The 15,379-nt window shown below is 29.7% G+C and overlaps 1 protein-coding gene and 1 long non-coding RNA gene across 2 annotated transcripts in view; one reads left to right on the forward strand and one right to left on the reverse strand.

Moving 5' to 3' along the window:
• The first annotated feature begins 193 nt into the window (after nt 1–193).
• Nucleotides 194–2,975, forward strand: LOC132753502 (uncharacterized). Its single transcript, XR_009628969.1, has 3 exons — nt 194–600; nt 1,026–1,711; nt 1,952–2,975. It is a non-coding gene; the product is annotated as an uncharacterized LOC132753502 (long non-coding RNA).
• Nucleotides 2,976–6,329: 3,354 nt separating this feature from the next.
• LOC132753504 (hemicentin-2-like) overlaps nt 6,330–15,379 on the reverse strand; it is a 30,493-nt gene continuing 21,443 nt past the window's right edge. Inside the window, exons 11-13 of the mRNA XM_060743986.1 lie at nt 9,947–9,977; nt 9,680–9,750; nt 6,330–8,839 (exon numbers count right to left, since the gene is read on the reverse strand). Coding sequence (XP_060599969.1) covers nt 8,766–8,839; nt 9,680–9,750; nt 9,947–9,977 — 176 coding nt within the window. The 3' untranslated portion in view covers nt 6,330–8,765. The remainder of the gene's footprint in view (nt 8,840–9,679; nt 9,751–9,946; nt 9,978–15,379) is intronic.

Here is a 15,379-nt window from a genome sequence, read left to right on the forward strand (position 1 = left end):
AACCTTATTTTAAATAAAAGGGATGCAAAGAGGTTGTTTACTGATACAATACTTAAGCACAATTGTATGATCTCAATAGCTGTATTCTTAAAGCACTTCGTGACATCAATTAATTAAATACTTCGAATAACTTACATAGTACTTTTTTTCAGTTTGATCAATACTTTACACTAATTTCCAAACGAGCATGGGGATAAAACATTTAAGTGCATCACAAATTAAACGGTTTGCTATTGATCTCGTCTTGATCGTTTAACACATGAAATTGATGACATGCTGATATATTTTGTACATTTAGGTTCTCCGCGTCCTCTTCATCAAATGAAGACGAATTTCACGAGCGGTTGTATGATACAGCGACACTCAATTTTACAGCGATAGCATATCCAGAACCCGGAATGGATGGTTTCGTCTGGCACAAACAAAAAAGTTTCACGTGGATACCGCTACTGAGTAACGCTGACATAGTTATCCTCTCATCAGGTCTTCATACAAGACTGACTATTAAAAACGTATCGAGGTCCGACTTTGGCCATTATCGTGTTACTGTGACAAATGAAATAGGCAAATATGAGCAGTACATTTTCTTAACTGAAACAGGTGAGCAATATCTTAAATACAAACAATAAAATCTAATTATCATTTGCAATTCTCTTATATATTTAAAACAAAACATATTTTTAGAACACGACCTTTTATGTGCAATGAAAGAACACAATAATTATTTTCAGTCTTTAAATTATTACAGGATTTCCAATAAATCGGTCTGTTTACATTGCACATCTAGTTATGGATGCAAACATATTTAATTTTTTTTTAATTTAGTATTTATTTAGTGTTATAGTCTATGTTAATAGTTGTAGTTATCAAAATTTGCATTCATACAGATGTCGATATCTCAACGAAACGATTATATATTTAAGTCACTTAACCCACTGTAGCCATACACAGTTTCTATCTTACGTTATAAAACACTTTATTGCATTATAAAAATGTATATTTAGATCTGATCTGTTTTATTAAAGAGCAACAAAAAATACCAACTGAGACCATTCTTCCCTCAAAAAAGACGTTGGAAAGCACAGGACTAATTATTAGTGTAACTCTCGGCATTCTGTTTGTCACAGTTACGATAAATGCTATAAGCATGTCAATTTACTTCAAACGAAAACTGATACTTCTAGTTGAACAATTTTACTACTTAAAAATATTCTCGATAAAGTTTTTTTTTTAAAAAAAAATATACATGTATATATAATTTTTAAAAAGTTTACTCGCAAAACTTCCAAACAAATGATAACATGCTAGTCCAGCAATGAATAATTTGAACAATTGTGGTTTACCATATCGTTTAATTCAGTACAAATTGCATGCTATTAAGCTCTCTTATTCACAGACGCTTTGTATCTTTTTGTTTTAATTTTGTTTATATACAGGTTAACATTCATTAAGCAGTCATTAAAGATCCTTTAGCCGCCATTAGTTGTTTAACTATTCGTTCTGTAATATATTTTTAAGTCCCCTGAAGGTAAATGTAGACTAACATTTAAGCAACAAACTTGATTTTATAATAGTACGAAATATATAAAATAATACACATTGTTATAAAATAATACACATGTAATTGCATAAAAATGCCAGAAAACTATTTGATTATTTTTTATTTTTTGTTATCTCAAGACGCACAGACATCTACACAGCCAAGTCAAAGGTATGTCCCCATTATTATAGAACTTCATTCTTTTTCCTTTATACAGCTATTTACTTAGTTAAAAAGGTGGCTATAAAATATGTTTTATGTCATTTGCTACAGAGTCTTACTGTAAAACATGTTTTTTAGAGCTATAGGATAAATATATTGTAGGGTTGTGTTTATGAATATATATGTATCTGTTTCACTTGCAGTTACTTATCATGTAAAATGTTTTTAATCTATCAAAATATATTGCAGAACAATCGCAAATCTGAGTTTCCAAACTGTCAATACAGATGAAGATTATTCTAGGCCATCAACAAATGCTACTTCTGCTGTGACCAACGACAACGAATATTCTGTTCAGAATTATACAGATTTGCATGAACTCTCAAATGACAACCAAAGGACATATGATGTTATTCAATAATACTTAAATTGTTTCATCTATCTTTCAAAGACAATAGCATTTAGCAATCTTTCAAAATCGTTGGAAGAGTTGAATTTTCCTAGGACAAAAGTATTATTATTATGAGTTGACTCTTTTGTTTATGAGTAAATGCATATATTCACAATTTATAGCCTTAACTTTTGGCAATTAATATTGAGATCATTCACAAGTAGAGAACAAAATAATGGAGACTGCGTATACCCCTATCCAGAGCAACATTACTGTTACTGGTACTGCAGTAATTTTGCAAGTATTGGTACTGATACTTAATTAACTGGTATTGATAATGCATTACTGTCTTAAAAAGTAGTACTGTATAACAGTGCATTACTTTGGTTTTGATAAAAATGTCATCAGTTTGTCTCAAAAAATAAAAACACACTGTAAATTCCATGTATTTTTTTATTTTTGTGAAAAAGTAAGTTTTCAAATCTTACCTATAACTATAGAAAACCAGAACTTAAGAATGTGCATAACATGGAAATTAAGCATAGAGAAATCATATTACATAAATGAATTATGTATTTTTTTTATATTTTTTTATTTATTTTTTATTATTTTTTCATGTTTTGAAATTTATGTAACTGTTTAAAGCAATCAGTTGTCGAAACGGATTCATCGTTTTATGGTAACTGACATTTATTGTAGTAGTATAAATATAAATCATGCAAATTAGTTGAACTGTCTTTGAGTTTTAAACAAATACAATGACAACAACAACATATATTTTTATTTACTCAAACATGCATACAACATGTAATATGAGCATAAATGTCAAACTGTTTAACAAGGCATTTATACAAATTGAAGGAATAAATAAATAAAAGATACTTGAAAATATCACAATATCAACATATCTATTGGTTTAAACATATTTATTCAACAAAACATTTAACAAGTGAACAATATTTACAAAGTACTTTTTGGGATTGGACAGAAAGCTATAAAGCTTATGAATGCCTACTTCCATATACATATCTATTAGATATTAATAATATAGAATGACATTATTTTCGTTTCGATCAATACGCAGTGTTATCTGTTATATCTATAGCAAATATTTATGATATGTATTTGATATAATACAATTCGTAAAATGACAGAAGAAATCAGTTAAGATTTAAAGAGGGTGCTAATTGGAGAAATGCAAGAAATTTTCGACCAAAAGTTTTCAGAATTGAAACACGATTTGAACGCAGAAGTAGAGTGGAGAGCTGAATCTTCAAGAAAAAAGGTCAGGCTTAACAATTTAATTTCTTTCTCAAGTGCTGGAAATAAGAAGCAATTTGATTTTAACTATGAAAGTTTAGAGCTGTTGCATATTTGATATAGAGCAGTTAGTAAAAGAGATGCTTCAAAAGCTAAGCAAGTTTTGAAGGAAGCAAAAGAAAAAATAGAACATAGAAATAAAATTATTCGTATTGCTGATAGTTCCTCAGCTGTATGGGGTACAGTTAATGAGTATGAGTTGTGTGACTTTGCTTCTGATTTGGATGATGATAGGCGTATTAGAAAAGCAGAGGAAAGAGCTATCAATAAGATTGAAAAACGTAAAGAAGCTGTGTTTTCTGATATTTTCAGCCCTTCTGGGCAGTCTTCTTTTCGCAGCTATAGAGGAAATAGCACCCCCATTCGAGAGGACCCATGGGGTGGCGCTTCGTGCATTTGGGGGAGGGCGTATTGAATTGGACACTTCGCATCAGGTTGTGCCACCGAATACGGAGTCGCAACATCTAGATTCGGATCTCGTGGTCGTGGAGCATTGGGACCAGTCGCCACACCCTCTTCTCAGTTCAGCCCGCAGCAACAACAACAACAACGATTCAGTGTGGACTCAGGCATGCAACAACAACAACAATCAGCAAATAGAAAGTGATTCTGATGATAAGTATTGGAATTTTGCTAATACATGTAGTGACTTTTTCTGTAGCATTAGAATTAGAATGAGAATTAGAATTTCTGACTTATCTGTTAAAGGAAGATTAAACAGTTGTCTGCAATATTGGACTGATAGAGCAGATAGAGATGTATTGTCGTCTGTTATTGGACATGGTTATGTAATACCATTTTTAGTTATATTATGAAAAATAACAAGTCAGCTATAGATCATTCGGATTTTGTTGAATCAGCTATTATTTATTATAAAAAAATCATTTCAACGTGCAAATCATTTCTTGAATTCTGGACAAACATATTAAGTTCGCCTTTTCAGAAATCTTTATTTAAGGAATTTGTACCGGAAGTTTTCATATATTCTGATGCGTCAGCGGTGGCAGGTGCTGCATATATTGACTATGATGGTTCTGTGGCACACAAAATATGGTCAGATTATGAACGTTGTCAGAGTTCGACGAATTGGGAACAGTTAGCAATTCAATTTTGTCTGGATAATTTTATTTCAAAATTTAACGGTAAAACAGTTCAATGGCATACAGATAGTAAGAACTGTGTAAGCACAATGGAAAAGGGTAGCACAGATTTAATGGTTGCATAATTTTGAATTTAAAATATTTATGTCATGCGCAGAAAATGATCTTTAAATGTTATTTGGATTAACAAGTCGCTGAATAAAACGGCAGATAGTTTAAGTCGCATTATTGTGTAATAATTAACACAAGTGATAGACTTTGGCTAAGACATTGTAGATGGAAAAGTGTGACTGCAAAGGATGGAATTGTGAAAGATTCATTGAAAAACAGATTATCTGTGTCTTTGAATTTAGATTTCTAATACATAATTGTATTAGAAATTTGATTTTTTTTGACATTCATAATGCAAATCTAACTAAATAGTTATCAATTAATTTTAATTTGTTTTATACAAAAATAATACATCACTTTTTATTTGAGATAAAAGCCCTACTTTTTTATCTTTTATATGCAATTATCCTGCAATCTTGCAATTGTGGAGACGATAGAAATTAGGGTTCGAACCTAGACTCTGACTTACTTTAGAATTTGTAATTACATGCTAACAATTATTTATGTTATTATTTCTGATTAAGTTTCTATTACGTACAATACTAGAAATTAAGCAATTACATATTTTTAATATTTTTGAGAGATATTTGCAACTAAATATATCCAGATGAATGTTTTATTACGTTTAAGAGTCTTGTTAATTTATCTAGAAAACTGTTAAAATGAAGTCACAAAAGTCTAAAAACAAACAAACAAAAAACCCACAGAATAAGGCCAGGGTAGTTAAGTCAGTGTGTTACATTCAAAGGCATGCATATCTGAATGTAGTCAGAATAACTTAAATATTTGTCAAGATTACTTTTGTAGACTTTTGCTCAGGATGACTGTTGTATAGGCCATGGTGGCCGAATTTGGTCAGGATGACAGTTGTAAGGGCCAGGATGGATGACTTTGGTCAGGATGACCGTTGTATAGGCCAGGATGGCTGAATTTGGTCAGGATGACCGTTGTATAGGCCAGGATGGCTGAATGTTTTTGTTTGGTCAGGATGACCGTTGTATAGGAACAGGATTGCTGAATTTGGGTTAGGATGACTGGTGTATGGGCCAAGATGACATAATCTAGTCAAGATGACTGCTGCTAAAGCCATGATAATTGATTTTGGTGTATGATTTGATCTGGTCAAGGTGATTAAAGTTAAGACAAAGAATTTTCATTAAGGCGAGTATAGTTTTTTCTGTTTTTCTTTTGTTGGTCTTTAAATTAATGAAGTTATAAATTTTTGAAATTTTCAAATTTAATGGTTGTAATGTAATGGTGTTTTCTTCATGGAGCTGTTTTTCTACAATATATTTCTCTCTTTGTTTGCTCGATAATTCTGTCAAATACAACGACCTAACCCTATAATGTTTGTTGTTGTAAATGTTGTTGTTGTTGTTGTTGTTGTTGTTATTTAGAAGTATTTGAGAATAGAAAATAATTGATTTACTCACGGTATATTGAGTAAATGAAATTATTTTCGTTTCGAACAATACGCAGTGTTATCTGTTATATCAATAGCAAATATTTATGATTTTACGTTAATTCGAATTACTCTGTTGCACATGCCTTTATAATTTTGAACGATTTTCACGTGCGTGTACTGTATATAAGGGAGTATATGTGTAAAAGCGTCACTCGAGGTCTGTATTTGATATAATACAATTCGTAAAATGACAGAAAAAAGCATACATATTCCCGTCCCACCCTCCCTTTTTATGTTCTGTTTTATTTTACAGTCTTTTCTTAGTTTCAGATATTTTCAGTTGATTTCATCATGACTCCATCGAAATTCGAGACAGCTGTCATTCCAGCAGATGTTTTTTTTTGCAATAGACTAGAGAAATTATTGATCTTGAAATGTGATAACTCTGTCAAATACAACGACCTAAACCTATAATGTTTGTTGTTGTTGTTGTTGTTGTTGTTGTTGTTGTTGTTGTTGTTGTTGTTGTTGTTAAGCTGATTTGAGAATAGAAAATAATTGATTTACTCACGGTGAAATGAGTAAGGCACATTATGCCTTAGAACGAATAATTTGTGTGTGTTTCTTTTTTTAATTTCTTGACAAGGGCAAATGTGAATTTTACTACTTTTAAATAATGCTTTAACAGAATATTAGATATTTGTTACCAATAAATGTGAAGAAACAAATGACACACATTGGAATCTCTTCTACTATTCTAAATAATCCTATTTCAAGTGATATTGTTAGCTTCATAAAAAGGGTTATTTACTTCAGTATAAATTGAACAGAGGTGTGAATGTAATATTAACTTTAAATAAAATAATAATTTCATTTTTTTTTTGCTGAATAATTACGCATTTTTTAAAATTTGTATATGTAGTTAAAATCATTAAAATATGTTAATTTGCATACTAAGTTATTTTTTGTTTGACATTGTGTATTTATTTTAAATATGATAAATATATAAAAGAATTGGTATTAATACTTTATTACTTCCTAAAATACTGGTACTGCAGTACCGAGCTTAAATCTAGTACTGGTAATGGTACTGCATAACTTGGCAAGTACTGGTTCCGGTACTTAAGTAATACACCCTATGTACTGATGCTGTTCTGGGGCCCTTTCTAACAACGAATGTGGATTCAAACAATTCTGTAATTGGAGAAGGAGAATTAACTCAAATCAAAAAGCTTTTTAATCAAGATATATAGATTTGATTTTTTAGGACATAGGCAAAATGTTTAACCATATGTACTAAAGACAATTCTCACTTGCATTGTGACTCATCCAGTACCGAGTGGGGGTCACATCATCTCTCATACGTTTATTTATTACATTCATACAATTTTATTCAAAAAAGTTATAAAGATGACTCGGCTCCGAATTTTCAAATACCTTTCTTAAAAAAATGGCAGGAAGGAAGGAAACTACATTATAGTCTTACAAGAATTTTCTTTAAATATAGTGATTCTGTCAGAGAATACTTCATTTAACATACAAGCATATTTACATGAATGAAGTTAATAAGAATAATATAAAAAAAATCAATTTTTATCATATTTCATCCTTAAAATCCATATTTTCCAGAACTTCTTTATTCTTGAAAACATTTTTACTTATAAATGTTGACATTCTTGTAACCACAAAGAAGCTATTCTATATTTTTAATCAAACATTTGTTTTACCGGCTAAATAGTACCTGTTTTTATTTGAATGTCTTGTGATACATAACTTTACGTATATTCTAACCAAAAGTGAGTCGCAAAAGGCGTTATAAATAAGAAAGATTAGATTTAATATCAAAGATTATTTATAACGGGTGCTTTTTGGTCTTTACGTGAAATAAAAAAATTGTCTCTTTAAGCAATTATAGTCAACATTATATACAATAAATACATGAATTTGGAAAAAGGGGTCGAATAGCTGGTTAACTTCGAGACTAAAAATAATGTGAAATATGGATCTGGAAGTTATCTTTATGCACGAGGAGCTGAATGTCAAAGGGGTCTTACTAAAGTCTTACTTGCTTTCACGTTGTGTCCTTATTAAATTAGACGTAAAACAAACCGTTGCTATAAAGAAACACAAAATACGCACCTCTTATTTTGTTACATAGAATAATTGACTATGATTTCCACAAATAAAACAATAATAATTCTCTATTTGACTTCAAAAAACGGAATACCTAAAAACAGCCCGACACAGCAAAATTGAAAATGTTGCAGGCTCGGTTTGATTTAGACTGTTCATGGACAATAGTACATAGTAATTGCAAGCAATCGTTCACGCCCCCTAGCACTGGTTTAAGCAGACCAGAATTAACATGAATCCGTAATATTTTGTAATTTTTAAAATCACCAGATGTATTCAACTTGTTTATATATAGGCGGCATTCATCAACAAAGGTCAACCGGAAATGCAGCACACTTAATTTTTTACCATCATTAACAAAAGCAATTTGGATTCGAATAACTAGTAGCGAATCACTAGTAGCGTATAATGAGTTTTATTACAACATGTTGAATAATAAGGTTTGTATTACTTTTTATACATACATTTTCGATAAACATTATCAACTTTTTAAAGTGAAACTTAATAACTCCTTCAGAAATTAATGGAATGAACCTGAGATTTTTGATTACTTGATACGCTTTTGTATGTCAATGATGCAAAACTCCCTTCATCACGATAGTTCTAGATTGTTGATAATGACATCTGCTGCATCCGCAAGTTTTCGTACATTTTGTCCTCTTGTCGCCTCTTTTGATCTGTTAAAATACAAATCATAACTAATAAAAAAACTGAAGCAAACTTTGGTTGTCATTAAATTCAACTGCATTTACAAAGAAAAATATGTTCAAGCTGGAAATTATTTGTTGAAACGTAAAAGTATTAGTGCACTCTTTTAAAAAACGTTTTTGAATATTAGGGACCAACCAGTTCCAATTCATGAATCAAACTTAAGTCATGTCATTGTTTAAATCCCTGTTCGTGTTACAGAAGGCTGTCCGAAGTGTTATGACCCCTTTCCATATTATTCAACACTTCACGATGATGAAGATCTACTTAAAAAAGAGTCAAAAGATTCGTTATAATTAACCCTTTCTGTACCGCATGCTGATACGCAGAATATGGCAGAGTATTATACTTCTGAATTTACGTTTCGTAGTAGTTACTATTTCAAAGCATATAATATAACAAGCTAGCTACGATAAACAACATAATAGTTTTACCTAATTACTTTTTCGCTACTTAGTAATGGACCAAAATTATGAGCATTTCACTTCACGTGTGTACAATACTATCATCTGTAAAACACATCATGGCTGTTTTCATATTCTATAAAATTCTATTGTAAAGTGCATTACCATTACCACAGGACTGTTAATTGACGACGTCCAAACTAATAGATCACAGGTTCAAAGAAAAAATGCTTTAATAAATAAATTTAGTTCTATTTTATAACTGATGTCGCCAATTAATTTACTGATACATGAAATATTTATTTCGCTATTTTATCTTAGTCTGATATTCAGAGCCTTGGGTCTTTGAATCTGACTGATTATAAACATAAAGTACATGTATTGAACGTAACAAAAAATTGATACCTGTCTCATATGATAATGAAGAATATGTTGTTTGAGCTTCAGATACCGTTTGAAGACTTTCATATGTCAATCTGAAATCATTAAGTATGTATTACAATAATGCATATCCTTATCACTTTATGTAACTAAAAAAAAATCTCAATAATTAAACCATTATACAATAGGAATATAAAAGAGTATGATTAAAAAAACGTTTTCCTACTTCGTTAATATTCAAATGAATTGCATAACTGAAACAAAAAAAAAGATAATTTACAAAATAAATACCTTCTTTCAGTTTCTGTAATTGCTTTGTCTCCTAAGAAGAAAGAAATATATTATAATTATATAAATTAATATATGACGCACTTAACATTGATATTACCTTGATTAATAGATGATATAAATAATAATACATTTATTTGGTGTGGTGATTTTAATCTAGTACAAGATATAGAATTAGATTATGATTACTATAAATCGATAAATAATAACAAAAATTCTAGATCTGTATTGTTGAATTACATTGATCAAAATCGTCTCTTTGATTCATTTCGAGAATTAAATGGTAATTGCCATACGTTTACATGGCGACGCACAAATCCAATTCAGCAAGCCAGATTGGATTTTTTCCTTATGACTGAAGATTTAATACCACATGTTAGAGGTTGTGATATAGATGTAAGCTATAGATCTGACCATTCTATTATAATTCTTAAAATTGATTTACAAAATATTGTACATGGGAAAGGTTTATGGAAATTTAATAATTCTTTATTATGTGACCTAGAATATTTAAATTGTATTAATGAAAAGATAGATAATGTAATATTGCAATATTTGTTGCCTGTATATAATATTGACTGTTTGAAAAATGTCAATTATGAAGATTTACAATTTAGTATTGATGATCAACTTTTTTTAGAAACCCTGTTCATGTAAATAAGAGGCAAAACCATCTCTTTTTCTAGTTACAAAACCAAAAAAAGAAATTCTGAAGAAAACATTCTCCCCTCCAAAATTCAAGACATAGAGACAAATATAGATGAAGAAAATAAGAAAACTTTATCTGATTTACATTCAAAACTGGAAAGTATAAGAACTAAGAAAATAAGGGGTCATGTGATAAGATCAAGAGCACAATGGATAGATGAAGGGGAAAAAACAAGAAAAAAATTTTGTAATTTAGAAAAATATAATTATGCTAGTAAAATAATTCCATACCTACAAAATATAGATGGGTTTTTTATCTATGACCAAAAATCAATATTAAATGAGACTGAAAACTTTTACAGAAATTTATATAGTAATGCTGATGTTATTGGAGGAAAAATATTAATGATATTCTTGACAATACAAATGATATATACAAATTATCAAGAGAACAATCAAATAGTCTAGAAGGACTCCTATCTTTCTCTGAACTGTCAAAACACTTTAAAAAGTATGAAAAAATGACAAAAGTCCAGGCTCAGACGGTTTACAGCTGATTTTTATAAAGTTTTTCTGGTAAAAAATTGGTCATTTTGTTTTGAGAGCAATTAATTATGGATTTAGAAATGAAGAATTGTCAGTGACTCAGAAGCAAGGAAATTATTACTTGCATTCCAAAAGATAACAAGCCTAGACATTTTTTAAAACACTGGCGACCAATTACCCTTTTAAATGTTGTTTATAAATTAGCGTCAGGATCAATAGCCAATAGGTTAAAAACAGTTTTAGACTCATTAATTTCTTCTGATCAAACTGGTTTTATAAAAGGTAGATTTATTGGTGAGAACATACGTTTATTATATGATGTCATGAACTACACAGAAAAACATAAGATTCCTGGAATGCCATTGATGATAGATTTTGAAAAAGCTGTTGATACCTTGTCTTTTAATTTCATAAAAAAACACACTCTCTTTCTTCAATTTTGGTCCAATGTTTAAACAATGGATATCTCTATTTATGAAAAATGTAAAAACAGCTGTACAGTTAAATGGATTTCTCTCTGACTTCTTCGAAATAGGGAGAGGCTGTCGTCAAGGAGACCCCATAAGTCCGTATATCTTTATTTTGTGTGCTGAAATACTAGCAATTAAGATAAGAAACTTTAAAGATATTAAAGGAATCAATATTAATGATGTGGAATATAAAGTATCTCAGTTCGCTGATGACACTTCTCTTTTATTAGATGGATCAGAAGCTTCTTTGAATAACACCTTAGATACCCTCCATACATTTTCTAAATATTCTGGACTTAAGGTAAATTTTGAAAAAACACATGTTATATGGATAGGCTTACACAAATATAGTACTAGATCTATTAAACCAAAGTGGAAACTGAACTGGGGTGGCAGAGCTTTCAAATTGCTCGGTATAAATTTTCATGTAGATTTTAAAAAATGGTAGATATTAATTTCACAGATAAATTTAAGAAAATAGAAAATTGCATAAAGTACTGGAATAGGAGGGAGTTAACTCCTATTGGTAGAATTACAGTTGTTAAGTCAATTATATTACCACTTCTAACAAAGTTGTTTATGTCTCTTCCAAACCCAAGTACACAAATACTCAAAGATATTAATAAAATGTTTTATGAATTTGTTTGGGGTGGCCCATTAAAAATTAAATCTAGTGTTTTAATAAAAAACTACAGGGAAGGTGGTTTAAAAATGATTGATGTTTTTGCTTATATGAAAAGTTTGAAATTAACATGGTTTAGAAGACTTCTCACTGGAAGTGGTAAAAAATGTTTCACATTTATTAGTAACATTTTTAATTATGACAAAGTTTTTAACTGTGGAAAGTGTTATGTCGGAATTGAATCTAAATCAATGTACAATTACTTTCGGAATGATGTTTTGTTAGCATTTATTGATTATAAAGATATTGTGAAAATAACAGATATAGACCAGTTTGTTAACTGTCCATTGTTTTACAATAATAATATTTTGATAGATAGAAAGCCTGTGTATGTTAAATCAATGTATGAAAATGGAGTGTTTTTTATCAAAGATATTATGCAAAAAAAATGGAAATTTTGTGAGTAAAGAACATTTAGAAACAAAAATTGGTACAAATATGATTTTTTTAGTTTATGAAGGTTCGAAAAGTGCTATTAGAAAGTACATAAAGTCTCCAAAAATAGAATATTCTAATACCAAGGTATAATTGCCGTCTATTCCCTTTTATATAAAACATAATATATTTATGTAGAAGTGGAACCTCTACCATATATAATGTATTTATTGATAATTGTCAAATACCTACATGTATATCAAAATGGAATGCTTATTTTAACATTGATGATACTGAGTGGAAATACCTGTTTGAATGGGTTCACACTGAAACTAATTATAGTTACCTTCAATGGCTTCAAACTAGAATCACCCATAGAATTCTAGGAACAAACTATTTAATGACTAAAATGAAATTGACACAATCTGATAAATGCACTTTCTGCAAAGAAGAAAAGAGACATTATCTCATTTATTCTGGAATTGTTCGGTTATAAAAACTTTTATCTCAGATGTGCAACAATTGTTAAAATGTCATAATGTTGATTGGAAGGTTGATTGTAAAACATTTATTTTAGGGTATCAAAAAGGTGACCAATGTCAATTTAATATTTTTGTCTAGAATTAAAAAGATATAAATTCTTGTGCAAGAGGAGGGAGATAATACCATCTTTACAAGGCCTTGTCTGCAGTTTAAAGCTAGCATCTTCAATAGTTAGTTATACAAAAGTTAAAATTAAAAAATTTATGTACTCATTAGTTGATATGATAGCAAATAGATAGAACCTTTTTTGAATTACCTACTTATATATTACAGTCTGTGTATATTATATCCAGTTTTAGTGAAAATGAAATACTCTGAATCCCAAGAGAACATTTATCTTCTGTGTATTGTATGTATTATAAAATAATGTATGATATAAATGCCCGTAATATGTTTTTTGTAACATTATAATAAATTGTAAGGTAAAATAGTGGATAGATCCCCGACCCTATTTTACCTATTACCGGGACAATAAACGGAGTTACCTCTTGGGCTTCAAAAAAAATATATATATTACCTTGATTAAGACTTTTTTTATAAAATATTGTATATTTATTATAGAAACATTTGTTTCACTTTTTGTGGGGTAATGATATTTTAATTAAGAAGATGACACTTTTTCGTTTGAGTGAAACATGTGGCATTGTATCATGTTGAGTGAAAATATATACCATATTTCACAAAAAAAGAAAAAAAAAACATTTTTATTTAATTTCATTATCAAAGAAAAATGGTTACGAATCCCCTCGCCTGCTTTGCCACTGTAATTGTACAGCGCACAGTAAAGATGCGTGACGCAGTTCAATTAACGTAAAAAGTTCGTGTGTTTATTTCATTTCATTTTATAAGCAAAAAACAGACTATTTATTTTGAAATAAATGTGAAATTTAATTGGTTTGCGGAATAGTGGTCTTGTTTTGATTGTTTTTGCACGCGCTGTTTTGGCGCTACATTGTGACCTAACGTAAACAACTCCTTAAACGTATGTACAGACTTAATGACTGTATTAAAGATATTGATTTCCGGATTTGATTTCTTTGTAAGACCATATTCTATCATTCTAGATAGTTTTTAAAACAGAATTCAACAAAAAGTTGTTTTATTTATTAGATTTTTCAAGTAAAATGGCGAAAGAAGTCCCTTGAAATAAATATGAGTTTTGACTCCGCCCACTTTCATATTTATATTTCATATTTATCTTTAACAAATGTGAAATACATTTGACTGATATAGCACCATATTTCATGGGTAAAATTAAATTGATATTTATATTCCAACTTAGGTCTTCTTAGATATTTTTTCTTCTTTGTTACAAAAGTAATTATATACATCATGATTATTTTCATAGGACAAGTAACTTGCTGTTACTCCTCGTTCATATCATTCACTTCTGTTCAAAGCTGGTCATTTATGAACATGTTTTACCTTCTTGTTTAGATTTCCTTTTCTTCACAATAATGACAGAGATAACGACAATAACAATTCTTATAACAATTTATGTACGATAATGTTTTTGAAATTATATATATCTATAAGGAGTGTACTGAATATGACGACCATTCGATACATATTAAAGACTAGAGAGCCTGATATTGCAAAAAAAAATATTGTCAACTCACTTTTTTCATTTGTAAGTAAGAGCGAAACATTTAGATATAACAGAACTTCCGAGATTAAATAAGTAAAGAACATAGTTTTTTTGATGAAGAAAAACAGAGTGCATTACAATGTACACATATTTGTAATATACCAGGATGAAAATAAACCATTGACACGAAAAAATAAATTTTTTCTTGTTCCGTTCCTTTCCTAAAATCATTATCTTTTGGCATATTTAAACATTGCAGAAGGAAATAATGTCCATTTAGAGGTGGGTGTTCAGCTAAGTTCGAAAAAGCCCTATATGGACTGTTCGATCGGGAGTTTAATCGTTTCATTCAGAAAACTTTTTTTTTAATTGCTGTGTCCCGTGTGGTGACCCAATGTTTGTTAGTTACGTTCAGCAAAGTATAAATAGCCCTTTAAATTAACAATTTTTCTTCATAAATTTCAAAAATGGCAAAGTAAAACATGCATACAAAATTTCATCTACATAATTACAGCTGAAAAAAGGCTGTTGTTTGAAATGTAACAAAAACGTCTGTAACAATGTTAACAGCCCGCAGCAACAAC

The sequence above is a fragment of the Ruditapes philippinarum genome, unplaced genomic scaffold (assembly GCF_026571515.1).
Source record: "Ruditapes philippinarum isolate M1 unplaced genomic scaffold, ASM2657151v2 ctg4834_1_1_1_1, whole genome shotgun sequence".
NCBI lineage: Eukaryota > Metazoa > Mollusca > Bivalvia > Venerida > Veneridae > Ruditapes > Ruditapes philippinarum.